The 22,474-nt window shown below is 48.7% G+C and overlaps 3 protein-coding genes across 5 annotated transcripts; 1 reads left to right on the top strand and 2 right to left on the bottom strand.

The window, feature by feature from the left end:
• The first annotated feature begins 1,560 nt into the window (after positions 1-1,560).
• On the top strand, positions 1,561-6,061 carry TUBB (tubulin beta class I). Its single transcript, XM_040464759.1, has 4 exons — positions 1,561-1,805; positions 3,197-3,305; positions 3,577-3,687; positions 3,985-6,061. Exons 1-4 carry the CDS (start codon positions 1,749-1,751, stop codon positions 5,040-5,042), a joined length of 1,335 nt encoding a protein of 444 aa, XP_040320693.1. The 5' UTR covers positions 1,561-1,748; the 3' UTR covers positions 5,043-6,061.
• Positions 6,062-7,625: 1,564 nt separating this feature from the next.
• Positions 7,626-19,521, bottom strand: FLOT1 (flotillin 1). Of its 3 annotated transcripts, none has more exons than XM_040464818.1 (13): positions 19,503-19,521; positions 18,854-18,910; positions 18,484-18,559; positions 18,301-18,391; positions 17,920-18,063; positions 17,664-17,783; positions 17,480-17,575; positions 17,104-17,256; positions 9,711-9,892; positions 9,504-9,549; positions 9,248-9,385; positions 8,828-8,992; positions 7,626-7,935 (listed from the first exon to the last, which is right to left on the bottom strand). In XM_040464818.1, the coding sequence occupies exons 2-13, from the start codon at positions 18,894-18,896 to the stop codon at positions 7,906-7,908; spliced, it is 1,284 nt and encodes a 427-aa protein (XP_040320752.1). In that variant the 5' UTR covers positions 18,897-18,910; positions 19,503-19,521; the 3' UTR covers positions 7,626-7,905. The 3 variants fall into 3 exon arrangements, with proteins under 3 accessions (XP_040320752.1, XP_040320751.1, XP_040320753.1); XM_040464817.1 differs by lacking the exon at positions 19,503-19,521 and adding an exon at positions 19,217-19,402; XM_040464819.1 differs by lacking the exons at positions 17,664-17,783; positions 19,503-19,521 and adding an exon at positions 19,217-19,403.
• A 268-nt stretch (positions 19,522-19,789) lies between these two features.
• On the bottom strand, positions 19,790-21,098 carry IER3 (immediate early response 3). Its single transcript, XM_040464821.1, has 2 exons — positions 20,847-21,098; positions 19,790-20,747 (listed from the first exon to the last, which is right to left on the bottom strand). Exons 1-2 carry the CDS (start codon positions 21,054-21,056, stop codon positions 20,487-20,489), a joined length of 471 nt encoding a protein of 156 aa, XP_040320755.1. The 5' UTR covers positions 21,057-21,098; the 3' UTR covers positions 19,790-20,486.
• Between the last annotated feature and the right edge of the window lie 1,376 nt (positions 21,099-22,474).

The following is a 22,474-nucleotide window of genomic DNA, read 5'->3' as shown; positions in this document are numbered from 1 at the left end:
TAGAAAGGATGATAAAATCATCTATTTCATGATCTCATACTAAGAGGAGAAGAGAATAGTAACAATTCGATATGTGTATAATTTAGGAAGTCTTTTTGCGTTCTTTATCTCACTTTCTTCCGACCACAACAATCAAATAAAGAGAATAGATTTTACAGAAGGAATTGAAGGTCTGCGCGGACCTCCCGAGGTTCCTACAGCTAATGTAAGGTAGAGACAACTTGAAACAAGTCCTCTAATTCTAAATTCTGAGCCCTCCCCACTACCACAAAATAACTGCTTTCATGGTGATCATGCTCCAAAACATGAAATATTCTCTTTTTAGTGGGTAGAGGGGGTCTTATACAACTTGATGTTTATTTTTTTAGGTGAGGAGAAATGTGTTGAATGGATTGTGAATGATGATCTTGTTGTCCCATATTGTTACAGTGCTTCCCACACTCCATTGTTTATACACTTCCCACCAAATTGCAAGATCCTGAAGACCCGGGAGCTAATTTTTACTCTTTTTGTATCCGTAGCTTCTGGTTTGTTGGACACCTAGTTTCCATCAAACGAATTAACCCCTAAGAAGAGGCATGCTACCCTGACTTGAGCCCATCCAATTTTTTCCCATCAGCTCCCCTCTTTTGTTTCAATCCTGATGCTTTTGAAAGATTGCAATGACCAGCCGCCTAGTCAGTGAATTCAGCAAACTGAAAAACAGTTCCAGTGAAGTGTCTAGAGAGGCAGGCTGGAAGACACTAAAATTCTACCACGCACTTCATCTCAACAGTTCTGTGACAAGAAGCGTCTTTAGTGCTGCTCTAAGGCCCAGAACCCGTTACACGTAGACAAAGACTTCCGGCTTCACAGATTCCAGATAGTTTCTCTAAACCATTCAACTTATTCTTTGAACACACCCTCAGACAATTATATCTCTCTTCTAAAAAGCCCTTGCTGCAATTTGGTTTCTTTCTAAACATTATCATTAGAAAACTTACAAGGAAATAGAGAGGCAATACGCTCTTTCTATCTGGGGGAGCAGCGGCTCACTGGCGCTCATGCCTAGGGGACCAGCCGTTAGATAGCAGAGCAGGGTGCCGCATTTCTCCCGTTTTCGCTGAGCTAAGCGGCCCTCTCTTCCCAAGAGCTACCGCAGCAGGGAGCGTTCGGGGCGTGCCCACTCCACCTTCCAACGCCTGGCACCCTAGGGTTCCCAATTAGTGTGTCCCCGAAAACTACTCCCTCTTAGTACAAAAACTCAGGCATGGGGGAAAGAAATCTTGCGCAAGATCACTTTTCATCAAAACAAAAAACAAAACCCAAACCAAAAATCCAGTATCCACCCATCCCTCCCTCCCTTTTGCAGCGTGGACAACAATGGAGGACTACAACTCCCAGTGAGGCCTGCGTTCCTCCATCCAAGCAGAGACCAATGGACGTCTCATACGTGAGTGGCATCGACTAATCAGGGCCAGCCTAGATAAGGCTTTGTCTCGGGACCGCGGCGCGGGGCGCGTTCTCCCGCCTCCCAGCCTGGGCGCACGCGCGCCCCGCCCTGCCCGCCTTCCCTCCTTTGCCCTCCCCTCTTCTTTCTCCCTCTCAGAACCTTCCTGCAGCTGCGTTCGGACCTCGCTGCTCTAGGCTCCGGGACACGTCCCATCCTTCCAGCCTGCGACTAGCAGTATAGAAAAAAAAATTCCATATCATTTTCTTGCCCCCTACACATCTTGAGGCGAGCAAAAAATTTAAAATAAATTTTAACAATGAGGGAAATCGTGCACATCCAGGCCGGTCAGTGTGGCAACCAGATCGGTGCCAAGGTAAGGATTTTAAACCTCTTCTTTTAATTATATTTCTTTTGAGATGGAAAAAGTCCAGATAAATGATGAAGAATAGTTGTGGGATATATTTGCATTTCATCCATAGTTGAACTTTGCCCCCCAAAAGTTTTCTATACATAATAGACCTCTGTAACTAGATTTCGCTTTTGAAAAACGGGGAATTCTTGGCTGTCTTATTTTGGGAAAGCTATTAAGTACCTTTAGGGTTTGGGGGTGGGAAGACCGTGGTTCTGTAAGATTTTACCTGAAAGTGTTCTAACGGTCTGAGGACCGGGGAGGGAGGAAGATGCGGAAACGGTTCGAGACAAAGCGAAGCGAGGTTTCCCCCATGTGCATCCCCCTTGGCTGGGTTTCGTCGGAGTGGGAAGGAGAGAGGTTGGGCGGCGGCTGCGGAGACCTCGAATCCCACCCGTGGGCTGGGGGACGCGGTGCGCCAGGGTGGGCTGCGGTGAGCGGTGCCCTTCGCAAAAGATAGGCATCTCGCGCGCCCGTGATCCCTGAGGGGCGGCCCCATAGTTCTTCGTGGATGGAAGACTAATAGGTGCTGAATTAATTTTATTTCCTTTCATCTCCCGTAAAGAGACCCTTTTAGGGCGTGAACAGATACCGGGAAAGAGGGCGGGAAGTCCTTTTCTTTAAAGGGTCCCTCAGGAATAACCAGGGGGAGAAAGGAAGATAATCCGTATTTAAAACGAGGGCTTAAAAGCTAGCCAAGGAATAAAATACCGAGGCCAACCAGGGCAGAGTTGGGGAGTGGTGGGTTTTTTTTTTTTTTTTTTTTTTTTTTTTTTGCGCGCCGTTACAGTGTAGCGGGGGAAGGGCGGGGAGGAAGTGCTGCTGCTACGTTGTAGCAGAAGGGCGGGGCCGGGAGCCCCTGGCGCGCGGGGACAATGCGGCCCTGCAGACCGGCTGGGGGCGCGCTAGTCCGAGTTGAGCCCCGCCTCGCGCGGAATTCACGCCCCCGCCCACGCGCGACGCACCCTTTGTCAGTGGTACGGCGCGCGCGTGCGCCTCAATCGTGGAGGGAGGGTGGTCCACCGCAGCAGCTGCTTCTTTCTCTACCCCTTGCCCTTTGTACAAGTCCGGGAGGTGCGCTTGTCCAGTCTGGTCTGCCGCCTCCATCCCCCTCGGCACACTCCCACCCCACAATTTCCTGCTATCGCCGGGCATCCTCAGCCGCAACTCCGCTCACATCCCAAGCAGTGAAACCTGCGGGTGGCTCGTGGAAGGAGGTGGCAGGCAGATGGGGGGAATACCGGGCCCTAGAACCGGGCTCACCACCGGGGTGTCTGGGATTAAAATGTGTGGATCGGGGGGGCCTAATTGGCTGGGACCAGAGCTTTTGAGGTCTCATTGCTTTCCCTCGGCAGTTCTGGGAGGTAATCAGTGATGAACATGGCATTGACCCCACCGGTACCTACCACGGTGACAGCGACCTGCAGCTGGACCGCATCTCCGTGTACTATAATGAAGCTACAGGTAAGGGCGGGAGCCCGGGAAGTTTGCCTCCTATCTCCTCTCCCCCTTCTCTGGGGTCTCTTTCCAGCCCTGGAGAGCCCTTTACCACCTTCGGATGGGTCTTTTTTTTTTTTTTAAAGGAGAACTCAACTTAATTGGACTTCCCCGTGGAGCAAAAGATTGGCTCTCCTGCCCCCTGGTGGCAGCACTTGGAATCACAAGTTTGGGTCCTTGGTCTCCCAGCCCCAATTTATCTTGTCTGCCAATTTTTACTTTACTTTCTTCCATATAGGTGGCAAATATGTTCCTCGTGCTATCTTGGTGGATCTAGAACCAGGGACCATGGACTCTGTTCGCTCAGGTCCTTTTGGGCAGATATTCAGACCAGACAACTTTGTTTTTGGTGAGTTATACACATATTAGTAGATAATGTGCTGTTCAATTTACTAGTATGAAGGAAACAGGAAGAATTAGGAGATAATTGTTATACTGGAGAGCTTACCTGGGGCTGTGTTCTGATATCTCTAATGCAGGGTGTTGGTAGTGACTACCCTAGGTTGTAAATAATGGGGGGGGGGGTATATCACAGGTGAGTGAGAAAGAAGGCACATTCATGGACATTTTTCCAAAAGTTGAAGGTGGAATTTGGTCTTTTATCTCTCACCTTACTAACCAAGATTGCCTCCTGACCCCATTCCAGGTCAGTCTGGGGCAGGCAACAACTGGGCCAAGGGCCACTACACAGAGGGGGCTGAGCTGGTTGACTCAGTCTTGGATGTGGTACGGAAGGAGGCTGAGAGCTGTGACTGCCTGCAGGGCTTCCAGCTGACCCACTCACTGGGTGGGGGCACAGGCTCTGGAATGGGCACCTTGCTCATCAGCAAGATCCGAGAAGAATATCCTGACCGCATCATGAACACCTTCAGTGTGGTACCTTCACCCAAAGTGTCTGACACTGTGGTTGAGCCCTACAATGCCACCCTCTCCGTCCATCAATTGGTAGAGAACACAGATGAGACCTACTGCATTGACAACGAGGCCCTTTATGACATCTGCTTCCGCACTCTCAAGCTGACCACTCCAACCTACGGGGACCTGAACCACCTTGTCTCAGCCACCATGAGCGGTGTCACCACCTGCCTTCGCTTCCCTGGTCAGCTCAATGCAGACCTCCGCAAGCTGGCAGTTAACATGGTGCCCTTCCCACGTCTCCACTTCTTTATGCCTGGCTTTGCACCTCTGACCAGCCGTGGAAGCCAGCAGTATCGGGCCCTTACTGTGCCTGAACTCACCCAGCAGGTCTTCGATGCCAAGAACATGATGGCTGCCTGTGACCCCCGCCATGGCCGTTACCTCACTGTAGCTGCTGTCTTCCGTGGGCGGATGTCCATGAAGGAGGTAGATGAGCAGATGCTCAATGTGCAAAACAAGAATAGCAGCTACTTCGTGGAATGGATCCCCAACAATGTCAAGACGGCTGTCTGTGACATCCCACCCCGTGGCCTCAAGATGGCAGTCACCTTCATCGGCAACAGCACGGCCATCCAGGAGCTCTTCAAGCGCATCTCAGAGCAATTCACGGCCATGTTCCGGCGCAAGGCCTTCCTCCACTGGTACACAGGTGAGGGCATGGACGAGATGGAGTTCACTGAAGCTGAGAGCAACATGAACGACCTTGTCTCCGAGTACCAGCAGTACCAGGATGCCACCGCAGAAGAAGAAGAGGATTTTGGCGAGGAGGCTGAAGAGGAGGCCTAAGAGCATCATCACCGTAGCCTTCTCTGTTCCCTCAGCCTTCTTCCTCAACTGCCCCTGTCCTCTCCCTCAGAATTTGCATTTTCTGCCTCCATCTTGTTTTTTGTTTTTCCTTTTTTGGAGGGGGGGTTCCTAGAACAGTGCCTGGCACATAATAGGCGCTCAATAAATATTTGTTGTTTGTTGAATGTCTCCTCTCTTCCACTTTGGGAAAACCTAGATTTCTGCCATTCTGGGTAACCTGGTATTCCCCTTAGGTATACATTTCTCTCATCTGTTCAGTTGATATTTCCCTTTGTTTAAGAAGCTGGAATTCATTAGATCTCATTTAGAACCATATGCTGAAAACCCAGTAGATGGCCACTATCCTAAGCCCATGTGGTAGCCCAAGGGAAAGGAAACCAACCCACCTCATAACAGGTAGAGGTACCTATAAGGGTTAGGGTTTTCTATTCCAGAGCGGTTTTGGGGAAGGCTATACAGGCTATTGAAGTCCTGATTTCCGGGAATTTCCCTGTTATTTCTCAGCTTTAGGGAAGGTGTTAACAGTATTATCTCCATTTTTAGTCTCCTTCCAAGCTCTGTCCTGTTTCCTTTGTAGGGTTCTGCCCACTCTGTTGAGTGGGATCCTTCCCTCTTCTATGCAACCTCTTTCACATGTTGGATTCCTTTTCCCATGGTTGGAGAAGGCCAAAAGGGGGAAGAGGGACTGACTTTGGTCCCTAAAGCCTCCAGAAAGGCCCTCCCCATCCCCACTTTTTCTTACAAACCTAGCCCTGCCATGTATAAGGTGTGTATTGCCACCTAAATACTTGAGTCATTCCTCCAGAGAAGGGACAAGGAGAACCCTCCATCTTTTGGCACCATCTCATCTCTTCCTTTTGCTATTCCTTTTATCCACCTGCCCTTGGTTTTGTCCTGTCCTACACTTCAAATTTCTATTTTGTGTTGAACTTGCTTTTTTTCATATTGAAAAGATGACATTGCCCCAAGAGCCAAAAATAAATGAGAATTGAAAAGAAGTTGTGAGGTGTGTGCTCATTTAGGGAAAGCTTGCCAGTGGACACATGAAGCTCAAGTTCAGTTATACATATACGCTGCTTTCCATAAGCTGACGAGAATATCCTTATACTTAATTGACTTTCATTTCTTAGCCCTAGTACCCAGACCACCCCACCACCCTTACTACCAGTCTCAGTAACTGGGATAGGCATAGGCTCAGATGCAGGATCTATGGACAGAAATGGAAACTGAGATGATTGTTAGTGTGTAACTGGTTCCCAGACCAGCAGGCATCAACATCCTCTTGGAACTTATAGAAATGCAGATCCTCAGGCCTACTGGGATGTACTAAACCAGAAACCAGCTGACTACAGCAATCTGTTTTAACTAGTCTGGGAGAATCTCATGAATGAAGAGTTGGAAGCTACTACTGCACCACTTCCAAAGTATAGCACATCCAGGGTTCATTTGGGTTATGGCTCTGTGTCCTGTTTTCTGTTACCCTTTGGCGTTTTCTCAGTTAACACAAGGGAAAGATTAACTAGTGAGGGATGCCACGTCATGGTCTAAAGTGACTTACACCTAAAACCTACCCCATGCTTCTAAGTACACAAAATAAGTCTCAAAGCTACCTTAGAAATTTAAGTTAACATAATTTTCCTTGGCCCTATTTTCAGTAATTCTGGGGACTAGTGCAGTTCTCTCCATTCCTCTCATTTCAGCATGCTTTCTGCCTGTAGCCAACTTTTGCAGGAAAAAAAAAGTTGTGCAACTTTAACAGTGTATAAGTAACTTCTCCCATTCTAAAAAGTACTTAATTTTTTTTTTGTATCTTTTTTGTTTTTGAGAGAGACAGAGCACGAGTTGGGGAGGGGCAGAGAGAGAGATGGAGCCACAGAATCCAAAGCCAGCGCCAGGCTCTGAGCTGTCAGCATGTGGGGCTCAAATGCAGGAACCGTGAGATCATGACCTGAGCCAAAGTGAGTCACTTAACCAACCGAGCCACTCAGGCGCCCCTTAAAATTTTTAATGTTTATTTTTGAGAGAGAGAGAGCACAAGCATGAGTGGGGGAGGGGCAGAGAGAGAAGGAGACACAGAATCTGAAACAGGTTCCAGGCTCTGAGATAGCACTGAGCTCAATTCGGGGGTTGAACTCTGGAATGGCAAGATCATGACCTGAACTGAAGTTGGATGCTTAACTGAGCCACCCAGGTGCCCCAAAAGTCTACTGAATGAAGGGAATAAGCATTCATTTTGAATGAATTCTGCTTTATTAATTGTTCATCAGTATTTGTAATTTGTAATTTTTTTTTATTTTTGAGAGAGTGTGAGCAGGGGAGGGGCAGAGAGACAGGGAGACACAGAATCCATAGCAGGCTCCAGGCTCCAAGCTGTCAACACAGAACCCAATGCAGGGCTTGAATCCACAAACCGCAAGATCATGACCTGAGCTGAAGTCGAATGCTTAACTGACTGAGCCACCCAGACACTCTAGTGTTAGTGCTTCTTAACAGCAATTGATTTGACAAAGTTGCGAACCTCCAGGCCATCCCTCAAGTTTGGGTCAGGAAAATTCTAGACAATAGGCTCACACAGTGTAATTAGGAAGTTAAATAAGCTGGGTGAGTAGGATAATCAGAAGACTGGCATGGGAACCCTGGGGGACTGATACTCTTGGCAGTGTAGGGTTGGCAAGGGGAGCAACCATTCCCCTTCAAGGCAAGGCACAGGCAATTTGGCAAGGAGATGAGGGGTGGGACCCCAAGTCAAAGGACATGCTCAGGGAAGCCAGTTGTACATGCAGTATGGGAACCATTCTGGCAACTTGAGCCATGAGGCTAGGCATCAGCGAAGGTTGACGGCTCAAGCTGTTCGCAAAGGCTTGTGGTTAACCTGGCAAAAAGACAATGGCGATGACACTTGGGAACCAGGTACCCTATTCTCCCAGCTCCCCATTTGGATGAAGGCTGAAGGGAGGACATGCATTTCCAGGAGTCTTCTAAGAAGTTTTTTTTCTGCCACCCTACCCTACCCTCTTGTCAAGTGGTCATTAGGACCCATGTACAGCAACATATCACTGAAGAGGAGTGGAGAGGGCCAGAGCCCTTTCACAGACCCTCCTCAGCTCCTAATCTCTCAGTGCTTTCAATGAAGGCCTCAAGAAGGCTCCAAGGAAACTAACTTGAAGGGCTTTAATTTTTATTTTTTGAGAGAGAGAGAGAGAGAGAGAGAGAGAGCGAGCAGGGGAGGGCCAGAGAGAGAGGGAGAGAGAATCCCATGCAGGTCTTGCACAGTCAGCACAGAGCCTAACGCAGGGGTCGAACTCAAAACTGAGATCATGACCTGAGCTGAAATAAGAGTTAGACACTTAACCAACTGAACCACCCAGGCACCCCTATATATATATATAGCAGTAATATGACTTGGAATTAACTGTCAACAGGCTGCAACTAGTTTCTTGTGCTAGTGGGGCCACAAGGCTCTAGAGGATGGTCAGCCTGGGTTTGAAGCCTAGCTTCACCAGCTGTATGACAGGGGCTAAGTTCCTTAACACATTGGAAGTTGTTTCTTTACTTTGTAAAATACTACTTACCCAAAGGATACTTTGATTTTAAAAAACAAACCATATGTGTAGAAGCTTAGCAGTGTGTCTGGCACATAGAAAACAAAAATGTCAATGGTCCCCAAGTCTCCTTAGTGCTGGTCCCACTACTAGGCCCGCTGCATCACATGCCCCAGGAACCCAGAAATTCTGTTCCACAGCTCCCACCCTACAGACCCTCACCTGGGAGATGCTGACGCCTGTGAGTCTTTCCACGCTCTCTGGCAAGTGGCTCAGTATGTCCAGTACTTCCCCCGTCACTTTGGCTGCCCCCATGGCCCCGCCTCCACTGGACACCAGTGTGATCTTTTTGGCAGAGGTCAAGGGACCACTGATCTCCTCTGCTACCTGGTAGGTGAGAGATGCCCACTCAGCACCTGTGGTCTGACCACATTCCTTCCTAAAATGCCTTACCCTGGGCTTCAAGATCCTTGATCTTCACTTTGTAAAGATCATATTCCTCACTTTGGTTGCTGGCTTATAATTCCCACCCCTAATTTACGGTCCCCTAGCCTGGTTCTCCCCAAGCTCTTGCCCCTCATTTCCGCCCACCCTACATTCCCTGGTTCTGCTCTTCTCCTGGTGCCCACACAACCTCCAGACCTGGGGCAGCTTCTCCAGCAGCATGTCCAGCTGAGCAGCCTCCTGGTACAGCTGGAATGCTTCCGCTTTCTTGGCCATCTGCTCAGCCTCGGCCCGGGCTCGAGCCCCTATGGCAAAGGCCTCAGCCTCCCCACGCATCTGAGAAGGGTACAGGAAAGTTGTGGTACTGATGGCTGTAGTTAAGGATAAGGAACCCCAGCTGATACAGCAACCCCTACTCCCTCCACAAGCCAGCAAGAGCCCCCTCTTAACTCACCCTCACAGATTCAGCTTCTGCCTCAGCCTGCATAATCAGTTGAGACCTGGGCACAGAAGGGGAGGGAGGGGCTGAGGAGGGGCAAAAGGCAGACCCCATTGGAGAGACAGAGGCTCCTGTAACCCGAGTTCCATAGAACTCAGTTCTTCATCTGGGGGCACCCACATGGTAAAGGATCCAGGATGGGGTCTAGGAAGGGGCATTTACTTCTCTGCCTCAGCTAGGCGCTCCAGCTTGTAGCGCTCAGCCTCGGCTGGCTTCCGAACTCGGGCCTCCAGCTCCTTCTCTCGGCGGGCGATCTCCTGTTCCTGCACTGCCACCTGCTGGGCCCGCTCCACCACCTGCACCTGTACCCGCTGCTCCTCGATCTGCTGCTTAGTCTTGGCCACCTGGGTAGGAGTGATGCTCAACATCAGGGCTGAAGGGCAAGTTCCCAGGAACCGCAGAGAGAAGCCAGAGCTCCAGAGAGAGATATAAACAGAGTAGGTACATGAAGTTAGTCCTTGGCGGGTTCAGCCAGCCCAGCAAAGTCCATTTCCCATATGGATCCCAGTCATAGCTTGGGGGATGGCCTGATCCTTCTCAGAGGCAATATCAAAGGTAGGGCATTTTCTAGGCAGCCTCAGCATCAAGAGATGCGTAGGGCTGGGATCCAGTCCCTGTTCTCCCTTGGCCATGCTAAGTTTCCCTCTGTTGAGCTCCCCTATTAGTCTATTTCTCCACAGTGTCCATTGCTAGCGTACGAGCACTGGAGGGCTCTGGTGCACAGTGGCCGTCTTCCACCTTTAGGCTCACTCAAACCCATGTACTTCTCTCCATCTGTACTCCTTTAAACTTCCTGCAAGTCACCCTCAATTCTAGCCTGACCTGCCAACAGCTGCCTACTGGCTTGGGGCGGGGGCAGGGGCGGGTGTATGTACGTATCTTTTTCACTTTTATTTTTTGCATATGGTACAAATTCAAAAGAAAAAAAAATGAATAATGATAAGCAAGGCTTCCATCCACTTATTTCCTCAAACCACCTTGTTCCTTTCCCCAGAAGCAACCATTGTGACCAGCTTCTTGTGTATTCTTCTCCCAGGGACAAAGCATCTACAAGAATGTGTACATATAGAATTCCTCTTATTTAGGCATATTTCTTTTTCTAATTCCTTATAGAGTACAGAGATCAGAAGGCTCTTGCCAAGATTTTGGTGAGAGGTACCAGAGAAAAACATGTGTCTTTATTATCTCACTGCTCTGGCTCAGCCATGTACCAACATCCCTGTGGGTCTTATCAATACCAGAGATGGTGCCCAGCCTCTAATGCAGCCATCTGTTCACTTGAGAACAGTACTTCTGAGTATGGCACCCTCCAGTGTCTTTGACCCTAAAATTCCAAACAGGTTCCAAACTGGACTAGTTGCTCTCTACCCCAGAGTGCAGGATCTCTCTGTGTTGGAGTCCCTCCTGCCCGCTTTAAGCCCACCTTTTTTTTTTTTTTTTTTTTTTTTTAAATGTTGTTTATTTTTGAGACAATGCGAGAAACAGAGTGAGAGCAGGGGAGGGGCAGAGAGGGAGACAGAGAATCTGAAGCAGGCTCCAGGCTCTGAGCTGTCAGCCCAGAGCCTAATGCAGGGCTTGAAACCACAAACCATGAGATCATGACCTGAGCAGAAGTTTGACGCTCAACCCACTGAGCCACTCAGGCACCCCTCCTGTTTAAGCCCACCTTTTGATGAAATAACCCCCAGCAGCTTCCTCAGAAAGAGTATGTGGACAATAAGTTTTTGAGATCTTGCTTTTCTGAGGCTTTTTTCCCCTACCTTTCTATTTGAATGACAATTAGGTTGAGTACAAGTTATTATGTTAAAATTCATTTTCCCAAAATAAATAAAAAAAGTTTTAAAAAGGTTGGGGGGGGGGGACACCTGGGTGGATCAGTCAGTTAAGCGTCCAACTTTTGATTTCAGCTCAGGTCGTGATCTCACAGTTCATGGGTTTGAGCCCCACGTTGTGTCAGCTCAGCCTACTTGGGAATCTCTCTCTCTCCCTGTCTCTCCCTCACTTGTTCTCTTTCTCTCTCTCAAAATAAGTAAGTAAACTTTAGAATTCATTTTCCATCAGCACTTTGAAAGCATTTCTCCATGGTCTTCTAGTTTCTTGAGAAATCTGAAGTCATTTTGATGCCTGACCCTTTGAGATCTGTTCTTTTTCTGTGGAAGCTTTTAGATCCTTTCTTTGTTCTCCATGTTCTGAAATTTCACAGTGTAGTTGTTTTTCATTCATTGTATTACATACTTGGTAGAGGTTTCAACCTAGAAAGTCATACCTTTCAGAATAACCATTTAAAAATGTTTTCCAGGGGCGCCTGGGTGGCTCAAGTCGGTTAAGCGGCTGACTTCGGCTCAGGTTGTGATCTCGCGGTCCGTGAGTTCGAGCCCCGCGTCGGGCTCTGTGCTGATGGCTCAGAGCCTGGAGCCTGTTTCCGATTCTGTGTCTCCCTCTCTCTGACCCTCCCCCGTTCATGCTCTGTCTCTCTCTGTCTCAAAAATAAATAAAGGTTAAAAAAAAAATTTTTTTTTAAATAAATAAATGTTTTCCATTGGCAATTTTCCTCCCAGTTACTTTGTTCTGTTGATTTATTAGATTAATAAATCTACAGATTAGGATTAATGAATTTATTAAAATTAGAATAATTTATTAGAATTAGGTTAATAAATCCCTTGATTAGAATTTCTTTCAATGTGATTTCCGCCCTCATTTCTGCCATCTTATTAATTTCTAGGAGCTCTTTTAATTATTTACTTATTTTTAATTATTATTTTTTATTTTTGAGAGAGCGAGAGAGAGCACACACGCACACACCAGTGGGGGAGGGGCAAAGAGAGAGGGAGACACAGAATCCGAAGCAGGGTCCAGGTTCGGAGCTGTCAGCACAAAGCCCAACACAGGGCTCAAACACACAAACCGTGAGATCTTGACCTGAACTGAAGTTGGACATGCAACCAACTGAACTACCCAGGCACCCCTAGGAGCTCTTTTATTTATATGTTTATTTATATTATTTTTGAGAGAACATAAGTGGGGAAGGGGCAGAGAGAGGGGGAGACCGAGAATCCCCAGCAGGCTCCACACGTCAGTGCAGAGCCTGATGCGGCGCTCAATCTCAGGAACCGTGAGACCATGACCTAATCAAGATCAGACGTTTAACTGACTGAGCCACCCAGGCACCCCTAAGAGCTCTTTTTTTGTTTTCTGTTCTATGTCCTGATTTTCTGGATGTGAATTTTCCTCTTATCTCACGGGGGGTATTAAAAATTTTTTTTTAACTTTCTTCTCCCTGCATAGTATATATATCCTTCAAATCACTTTGCTGTTTGTGGTTTTGGTCTCAGTCTTCCATGTTGCAGTATTCCCTCATATATCAGGTAATTCTTGGCTCTCTGCTCACAGTAAAGGAGGTTTAAAACAGTGAAAGGAAACTGTGGGCATGTGGATAAAGCTTGTTGACTTTGAGCTTCACTCTAGGGTGATTGGGCAGGTCACCTGCTGAGGAACCTCTGATTCAGAATCTTTAAGCCTTTCCCTTTGGATTGGTCATGTTCCCCAGCATGGTCTTCTGATGTCTTCTTTGGAAGATGGAGGGTCTGGGGGGCAAATGGGGTAAGGGAGTTAGGGGAGGCTGTCAGCATTTAGTATTCAATGGTCAGTCACATCGTGCCTGTCACTGATAAAGTACCAGGCCCTCACCTGTTTCTAGCTGGCTCATATCATATCCTCTAGTTTTCTCTTGTCAGATAATAAACTTCCCAATGTCTACTAGGGCAGAGAAGGGCCTATGACCAAAGACATAGGGAGCCAGAGAGGAGCTGAGAAGTGACTTTTTATCACATTTACCTCATTTCTCCTCATTTCAACAGTCTCATCACAACTCCAGAGGCACCTGTTGCTGCTATCTCCTGAGCCTCAGCTGATTACATTGTTTCTCCCTGCAGCTCTGGCTCAGCTGTCTCAGACTGGCTTAGTCAATTATGATGGCTTTCTGGCTTCCAAAATGATATTATGCTTTCTGTTCCTTCTGATTCTATTCTCTGCATCTGTTTTCGTATTCCCTTTCTTTTCAAAAATCACTCTATGTGGCTTTAGTGAGGTTTTAGAGGGAGTGCAATTAACTATATTTATTCAATCCATCATCTTTGAGAAAGCTTCCAACTTAAATTCCTGCTTCCTCTCTTGTCTTCTGACAATCAATTCTCCACATAGCAGCCAGACTGATCCTTGTGAAAATGTAAATTAGACCATGGCACCACGCTGCTTAGAGTTCTCCAATAGTATGGGACACCTAAGTGCCTCAGTCAGATGAGCGTCTGACTATTGGTTGTGACGCAGGTCATGATCTCATGTTTCGTGGGGTCAAGCCCTGCACTGGGCTCCGCACTGGTAGTGTGGAGCATTCTTGGGATTCTCTCTCCCCCTCTCTCTCATCTTCCCCTGCTCTTGTGTGTACACTCTTTCTCAAAAAAAAAAAAAAAAAAAAAAAAGTTCTCCAATAGCATTCTACTGGGTTTTGAATTCTAAGTCTCCATCACGACCACCTGAACCCTATGTGACCTGGCCATGCCTACCTTGCCATCTCACTGCATACCAGCCACACCAGATCAGAACCCTCCTTTCTGTTCCTGGGATATACCAAGCTTTCCTACCTCAGGGCCTTTGCACATGATGGTCCTCTGCCTAGCCACATATGGCTATTTATATTTAAATTAATATTAAATACAATTAAAAATTCTGTTCCTACATTTCACTAGCCACATTTGAAGCACTGAACATCACAGCACAGAGACGCCTGGGTGGCTCAGTGGTCAAGCATCCGACTTCAGCTCAGGTCATGATCTCGCAATTCATGAGTTCAAGTCCCACATTGGGCTCTGTGCTGACAGCTCAGAGCCTGGAGCCTGCTTCAGATTCTATGTATCCCTCTCTCTCTGCCCCTCCCCCACTTGCATTGTGTGTGTGTGTCTCTCTCTCTCAAAAATAAATAAACTTGAAAACGAATAAAAACAATTAAAAATGTGTAAAAAAAAAATCACAGCACATTTTTACAGCACTTCCATCATCATAGAAAGTTCTATTTGAACAGCATTGGCCTAGAATGTTCTTGGTCCACAACTCTTTACATTGCTGGCTCCTTCTCATCTTCAGGTTTATCTCATAAATCACGGCCTCACTGAAGCTTTCTTGGATCACCCCTAACCTAATATAGTACCTCTCCACTGTTTTTCCGCTCACTCTGTGTATTTCTTTTTTTTTTTTTAATTTTTTTTTCAACGTTTATTTATTTTTGGGACAGAGAGAGACAGAGCATGAACGGGGGAAGGGCAGAGAGAGAGGGAGACACAGAATCGGAAACAGGCTGTGAGCCATCAGCCCAGAGCCTGACGCGGGGCTCGAACTCACGGACCGCGAGATCGTGACCTGGTTGAAGTCGGACGCTTAACCGACTGCGCCACCCAGGCGCCCCTCTGTGTATTTCTATCATAGCACTTAAACAAGAACCCATAAAAATTATGTACTTGCTTATTAGCTGTTTCCTGTGTTATAATATAAGCTCCACAAGGGCAGGAATCTTTTCTGCCTTATATCCTTACCTCCAAAACAATGTCTGGCACATAGTAGGCACTTAATACATATTTATTGAATGAATCCTTATTTCATGAGCACCTAGCACAAAGCCTGGCACAAAATAAAGAACTCATAAAAGCTAGAACAGAGCCAAAATCAGCTCAATCCTTTGATCTTCAGACAAATAAAGCCATTTTTAGAAGGTTAAGGACCACTCAAGCAAATGGCTTCCACAATGTTAATGCTTTTCAAACTCCAGTGTGTACATGAATCTCCTGGGGATTTTGTTAAAAATGCAGGCTTTGGGGGCACCTGGCTAGCCCAGTTGGTAAAGCATGTGACTCTTGACCTCAGGGTCGCACATTCATGTCCCACACTGGGTCTGCAGCCTACTTAAAAAAAAAAAAAATGCAGATTCTGATTCAGTCAGTAGGACTGGAGCCTGAGATTTTGTATCTAACAAGTTCCACAGTGATGCTGATGCTGATGCTGCTGGTAGGCAGACCATGCTGAGGAGCAAAGCACTATGCTACACTCAATTACCTGTCAAACCACCAGGAATTTAACATCATAAACTAAAGAGGTTTTGCACTTCATTAGGCTTTCAGCCTGTACCAATTCTTGGCAAAACCAAATTTCATAATATTGCCATCCTTTGGGTAAAGGTCTCAAAATACAGTTGATTTTCATTATTTGTGGTAGATCTGTTCTATAGAGTAGCCATGAATACTGAATTAGCAAATACTTATTTTGCTATTAGGTTCCTGTGAGCCCTTGGTCACAACATTTTCATCAACAGATTAGTATATGTCCTTGTTTTACATGTGTTTCTGTTGAAAGATACCTTATGTAATATACATTGTTAATTCATTAACAACGAACTCAGAGCCAAAAGCACTATAACTCCTGTCTGAAAGAAGCTTATCTAACACATGTATTTTCTCTATAGGCATATCACAGCCTCCTTGCACTTAGAAATACTTAGCACTTTAGCAGTACGCTTCGGGGCCATTTTAAACAGCAAAATCACCAACAAAAAGTACAAAAATGCAAAAAACGTGGCAGTAAATATACTGTGAAAACGACAGTTTACCTTATGAGAGCTGAAACAGGAAGGCAGAATATCTTGTTCAACCTCCGCTGCACTGTTAGGCAACTCAAAGTTTTCACTGCTCTGTGCATTGTGTGCAAATGACCACAAAGGTGCCACAAATACTGTTTCTGGGATTACCAATAAATTTTTGAGTAGGCAAATTCTCAAATACAGAATCTGCAAACAAAGAGGGCTGATCATGCCTCCTTGCAATATCAAGGGCTGCCCATATCTCACTTTGCAGGATTCAAAGCTCACATCCATGTTTTTCTTCCTCATGCCCTTCTTGGATCACCAGGGCTGCTGTGAGCCCATGGAAAATCAGAAAAAGGGGCGCCTGGGTGGCGCAGTCGGTTGAGCGTCCGACTTCAGCCAGGTCACGATCTCGCGGTCCGTGAGTTCGAGCCCCGCGTCGGGCTCTGGGCTGATGGCTCAGAGCCTGGAGCCTGTTTCCGATTCTGTGTCTCCCTCTCTCTGACCCTCCCCCGTTCATGCTCTGTCTCTCTCTGTCCCAAAAATAAATAAAAACCGTTGGGGAAAAAAAAAAAAATCAGAAAAAGGTGCCCCTTCCCCTGGGTGGATGCGGAACCATTGACCTGTGGCAGAATGCACAGTATGGTGAGCAGAGCATGGGCTGGATCCTAGCTCTGCTTCACCCCATTCACCCAGGTGCCCTTTCACAGGGAACAGTCTGCCCAAACATATAACCAGTCCTATTGACCATATCCCTTCTTGGCCTTTACTTTTCAACTGAAATGGTTAGGTTTTTCAAATCTTCCTCATATGGAGGAGTTGGGTCAGAAATGGACAGCCAGAGTAAAGGGACCAGAGTTAGAATCTGAGAAAGTGTGGTAGCCTGAGATGGAGGGCCTGAGAGGAACTGCCCAGTGTGGTAGCTCTGACCTGAAGCTGATAGGCCAAGTCAGCCTGTGCTCGGCGGGTGTTGACCTCGATGTCATATGCAGCCTTCTTTAGCTCATAGTCTCTCTGTGCTTTGGCCATCTCGATCTCACTCAGGTACTGAGCAGACACCTTTTCCTGCTTGGCTTTGGCCTCCTGTCCACACAGAGATCAGGAAGGAAGTCAGAGTAGGGAGAGGAAGGCCCCGCGGGGAGAGCCTGCTCCTCACCAGGCTCCCCTGCACGTGGCCTCATCTATGTCCTCTGCCAACCCAGCTCTACCAGACCTCATTCAGATGTGCCTCTTCCATCCCCTCTCCCGCTGCATGCCCAACAAATCCATAGTGACCAACTGACCCCCCAAGTGGGATCTATCTCACCCGGATCCCAGCATCTCTTTTGGCTTCTGCTTCCCCAATCCGAGCATCTTTTTGGACTTGAGCGGTTCGAGCCTTCCCTAAAGAGTGCAAATAATCCTGTGGGAGAGAAGCAGAAATCAGAATCCTCAGGAAGGTTTAAGAGATGGGAGCAGGGAACTGGAGAAGATCAGCCACCTAGGTATACCTGATCATCATGAATGTCCTTCAGGGTATAGCTAACCACACTGATGCCCATGTTGACCAGGTCTGAGGAGGCCACTTTGAAAACTTGCTCTGAGAATTTCTGCCTGTCCTTATAGATTTCCTAGGGTAACAGAATGGTAGAAAGGAGGAATTTAAGCTCTCAGTCCTCTGGCTACTGTCTCCCACAGACTAGCTTGGCCCAGAGGCCCAACTCACTCTGGTATGCCTTCCAGATCTTTCCCTGCCCTCAAGCCCACCTCCACAGTCATGTGGGCCATGATAGCCCTCTGGTGGCCCTCCAGAGTCTCCAGTGCAATGTGGGCAATCTCAGCCTCTGTCTTCCCCAGGAACATCTGGCAGGCAGCTGCCAACATCTCCTTGTTCTGCCCCTGGATTTTCACCTGTAGCCAGAATAGGGATAGAGTGAGTGTGGTGAAGGTCTCATGAAGCCAGGTAGGAAGCAGGAAAAGAATGGAAGAGTCAAGTGCCTCGGGAGTCCCTGGAGAAGGTGAGACTTCGCAGAGAAATTTCTCTGCAGCCAGAGGTTGGGAAGGCCATGGTCAGAAGATTCTTAATGTCTGGGGACACAGAAGGTGATGAAGGAATGGACATCAGGGGAAAGGCTCTGAAAGCCTCACCTGGGCAATGCCAGTGACTGAGATGGGGACCCCATGGCGAGTGTAAACCTTTTCACTCTTGACATTGAGGGTCAGTGTGTTGAGAGAGATCCTATGGGAAAAAGGAGTGGACAGTGAGAAAAAAAAAAAAAAAGGAAAGAGAGAAAACTAGGGTTCCCCTTCCCTGGTTCTCCTTCTACTTACCTCTGGATTTGCTGGATGCAGGGCAGGACAAAAACACGCCCTCCAGCTACCATGACTGGGGGGCTTCGGCAGAAACCTGCAAGGTGAGGGGGCAGTAAGTTGCAGTGGTGAGGGGTAGGGCTAGAATATGGAAGACTGAAAAACTGGGGTTGGGGGGATAATCCCCACGAGGAAATCTGGGAGCTGGAGGGGAGACAGTCTGGGCCTCGGAAGGGTAGCGACTGGTAATCACAAATGGGTGGCTTGCAGCCATGGGGGGTGGGGTGGACAGAAGGCTTGACGCTGGGGAGCTGGTAGGGAGAAGAGTAAAGGGCAGAGGCAGGACCGCAAGAGTCTGGGGGGCACTGGCTGAGAAGAGAACATTACTTACCGGAGACCACCATGGCCTCATTTGGGCCACAGGTGAAAAACATGGCTCAGGTTAGAGCTGGAGGAAAGGGAGAGAAAAACTTTGCGGGCGAGGTCCACAGAAGTGAATACTCTCTCTTTCCAAGGCCCAGTCCCTTCCACACCCGTGGGTCCGTTAAGACATTTCCCTCTGCAGTCCCACAGATCCCCAGCGGCTCCCTCCCACGCCGGCTTACGGCCACTCCCTGCCCCTGCCCCGTCCCGCCTTCAGTGAGGACAGTTTCTCGCTTATCTGATAATGCTCTCCCGCGCCTAGCGGACCCCAGACCTTGAGCCACCCTCCCCGCTCCTCCGCAGCCCGACTACATCTCCCCTCCCCACCCACCTCCCCGCACGCTGGCTGCGGCCGGGCTGGGGTCTCGGCAACGGCTGGGGTGCGCAGCGGCTCCGACTGAGCAGCGGTTCCGACTGAGCAGCGGTTCCGACGCACCGCCTTCCGGAAAGCTGGGCCTGCGCCCGCGCTGCTCACCCGGCCGCACCCTGTTGCTGCGGCAAACGCGACCCCGCCCCACGCGGCGAGCCAGCCCCCCTCACCCCTGCGCCCTCGGCCCGCCCCTTTCCCGGCAGGCCACGCTCTGGTTCGCAGCCAGCCAGCCAGCAGCCTGGCCTACCGAGGCTGCTGGGCTAGCGGCCGCCCCCGCCGTCGCCCTTCCCCAGCTGCGAGCTCCGCCCCGGGATGCGGGACGTGACTTCCGTGGGCCTGGCAACCCAGGGCGGGGGACATTGCTTCATGTCGGATTTGCTCGGCTGTGCTAACTGGGAAAACCACGCGTTGGGCAAATAACGACCGCATCCGGTCACCTGGGGCGGAGCGCCCGCTAGGGACGTGGACCCAGCTCCTCCCGCCGGCCCGAGGAAGAATGGGGAATCGCCGCTTGCAAAGATACATTCAGATGACTGCTGACCGTAAATCGAGTTTATTTGTGTTCACAGAACATACCGGGCGACCCCACAGCCGCCCCCGATAGCCCACCGACCTTTGACACTGTAGCCACCCCTTGGGGGCAACTTCGAGGAGATCCTCGGACAAGGACCTTATTCCCAACAGTCCGCTAAAGCCTCACACAATAGATCCGCGGGGGTGACATCCTGGAGGACGGAATACCAGTCCCTAAACCTAAGACCCGCCACCATCCTTGCCTCAGCCCGGGCGCTCTCCAGGACCCAGATCCTCTCCATTCCTTCTCGGGAGAAGAATCTCCCTAAGTTCTGGGAGCCCTGCTTCCACGTTTCCCACAAAGCTCAAATACTAAGAGATCTGCATTTTCAGTAGGGGGGCACATCTCACACCCCTGCATAAGTTAAAATAAATATTACATACACCCCTCCATCACCTAGGGGAACATACATAAATACATATATAAATATTAATTAGGATCAATAAGAAATAAATTAATGACGCTCTTCCCCACCCGGTCTCGCCCCGGACTGTCGGTGCTCCTCTAATCCCAGGCTCGGGCTGGAGTCTCCGCTGCAGTATTGTGAGTTAAAATTGCCTCGGAAGTCCCAGTTTGGGATACGCTCTCGCGCACCAGGTACACCTGGTGTTTCTTTGGTTTTTCGGATTCTTTTGAGGGGTATGTGGGGAGTCCCGGTTAGAAGGCGGCAGGGTGTTGCTGGAGAAATGTGCTGAGGTCCAGAGCGTAGTCTGAGGGCTCAGAGGTCAGATTAAGGGTCTCGAGGACCGGGGGCGCAGGGGTGGGCGTGGGGGATACGCCGCTGGAGGTGTCCTCCGGAGCCAAGGGTGCCGGCACACCCTCTTCAGCCATCAGGATCTGGCAGAAGATGACGGTGAGCAGAAGAAAAAGGAGCCTTTTGGCAGGGTTCGGATCCTCGACTGGCAGCTGGCGCCGGACCTGAAGAGAGACAACGAAGGGAACAGGTTAGCTGAGATCTCGGGGTTCGGCTGTTCCCGCTGCCCTGCCCCACCTGCTGCCTACTTCCTCCACACTCACCACTCGTGGGTACAGGACCCTACGGCTGCGCTTTCGATGCCCGCGGGAGGCGCTCGGGCGCGCGGCAGGGGCCACCGCGGGCTCCGGAAGAGGGTCGAAGGTGAAGATCTCAGGACCAGATCCCCGCCGGGGTCCGGGGCTGGTGGAGGAGACAGGGGTTGGGGCCCGCAGAACGGTCATGGTGGGGAGGGAGCTGCGAGAGTGACACATCGTGAGCTGAGCTGGGCGGAAGACCGAATGAGGACCCGTGGTCGTGCGGAGCAATTTTTGTGCGCCCTGATATGGGCGGATCCTTTTCGACTCCACCCACGACTGGGAGTGGTGGCCGGAGCGAGCTGGAAATTCCGAAGATTAAGCCGAGAGAGGGAGTGGCCTATGCAAGTTTAGGCGCCCAAGTGTGTGTTGTGAGTGTGTGAGTTGTGAGTGGAATGGGTGAGTTCCCGGACTTCAGGCACATGTCGGGACATGTGGTAGATGGAGACGGGCCAACAGATAGCTTAGAAGGTGGTTGGGCCACAGGTCCCATCTCTTGGGAAGCAGGAGGACTTACCAAAAGAAATCTTACTGCTACAATAGTGACCTAGCAAGTCAGGAAATTACAGTTACACAGGCACATTTATACCCTCGTAGATGCACGCAGAAAACGCACACACCCCAAGAGGAAAGTCATTACTGAAATAGCCAAGACGACATGGAAAAATGAACTACACACAGACACAATGTTTCCTGCCTCAACACACACTGTATTGTAGGGGCAGTAAAAATGGTCTCTTCTTTGGCTGGTCTAATAATTAAGTTGATGTAAGATAGATTAACAGGAAAAACAACAAGTTTAATTATCTACTTCTGGGACCCAGGAAGCCATGAGACTCAAGGCAGTAAAGCAATTGAGGCTTGTAAGCAATCTTGAGCTAGGGAATGGATCAGTGGCCTGGGGCTTCAAAGAGGAGGAGGCCAAGTCAGAGGAAGATAAGAACCCAAGTGTGGGAGTCAGAAGTTTGCCTTGCCAAGAGTAAGTCTTTCAGATAAAAGGTTATCTGTGTAATAGCTCTCTTTATCTTTCAGGCCTCTATCTAAATTCTTTTAGCCAGTTGAAGGAGAGAGGTAAAAAGCTTTTCCTGAGTCTTCTGGGTGTTGATTGCCTTCAGCTCAAAATAATTCACATGGCATAGTGGCACATTTTGGGGTGGCCTATTCTGCTCTTCTTTAACGTGTACATAACACATGCATGTGCGTGTGCGCGCACACACACAGAGCAAAGGTGCAGAGACTTTGCAAGGACAACATAACAAAGCTACCCACTTAGATGTGTGCAGAAATGCTCACATAAGGCTGGTGCAGAAAGGCAAGAGATTAGCAGCCACCCAGATTTGTCCCTTGTCATATAGAAAAAATAACAAAATGTATGTGAAGAACATTTTAAACTGTGAGATGTTATGCAAATATGGTAATGGTAATAAGAAGGGAGAGGCGCTTGGCTAAAAAAAAAAATAGAGAATTGACACATTTTCATAACTGCCTTAGAGACAGCTGCTCATGGACACACAATTTAACATCCTTTGAGCATTCACTGGTGCTGGGTACCCTGTTGAAGGTACTGATCAAAGTACTAGGGTTATGAATTCCAG

The sequence above is a fragment of the Herpailurus yagouaroundi genome, unplaced genomic scaffold (genome assembly GCF_014898765.1).
Source record: "Herpailurus yagouaroundi ecotype Mexico unplaced genomic scaffold, PumYag 511, whole genome shotgun sequence".
In the NCBI taxonomy this organism is placed as follows: domain Eukaryota; kingdom Metazoa; phylum Chordata; class Mammalia; order Carnivora; family Felidae; genus Herpailurus; species Herpailurus yagouaroundi.
This window is presented reverse-complemented; position numbering and strand designations above follow the sequence as displayed.

Excerpts from the sequence above, each read along its gene's own strand:
- TUBB (XM_040464759.1), top strand. The coding sequence starts at position 1,749 with ATGAGGGAAATCGTGCACATCCAGGCCGGTCAGTGTGGCAACCAGATC. Across the intron at positions 1,806-3,196 it reads GCAACCAGATCGGTGCCAAG|TTCTGGGAGGTAATCAGTGA; the intron begins GTAAGGATTTTA and ends TTCCCTCGGCAG. Across the intron at positions 3,306-3,576 it reads GTACTATAATGAAGCTACAG|GTGGCAAATATGTTCCTCGT; the intron begins GTAAGGGCGGGA and ends TCTTCCATATAG.
- FLOT1 (XM_040464818.1), bottom strand. The coding sequence starts at position 18,896 with ATGTTTTTCACCTGTGGCCCAAATGAGGCCATGGTGGTCTCCG. Across the intron at positions 17,576-17,663 it reads AGGACATTCATGATGATCAG|GATTATTTGCACTCTTTAGG; the intron begins GTATACCTAGGT and ends TCTCTCCCACAG. Across the intron at positions 17,257-17,479 it reads AAAGAGATGCTGGGATCCGG|GAGGCCAAAGCCAAGCAGGA; the intron begins GTGAGATAGATC and ends CTGTGTGGACAG.
- IER3 (XM_040464821.1), bottom strand. The coding sequence starts at position 21,056 with ATGTGTCACTCTCGCAGCTCCCTCCCCACCATGACCGTTCTGCGGGCC. Across the intron at positions 20,748-20,846 it reads GGGTCCTGTACCCACGAGTG|GTCCGGCGCCAGCTGCCAGT; the intron begins GTGAGTGTGGAG and ends GTCTCTCTTCAG.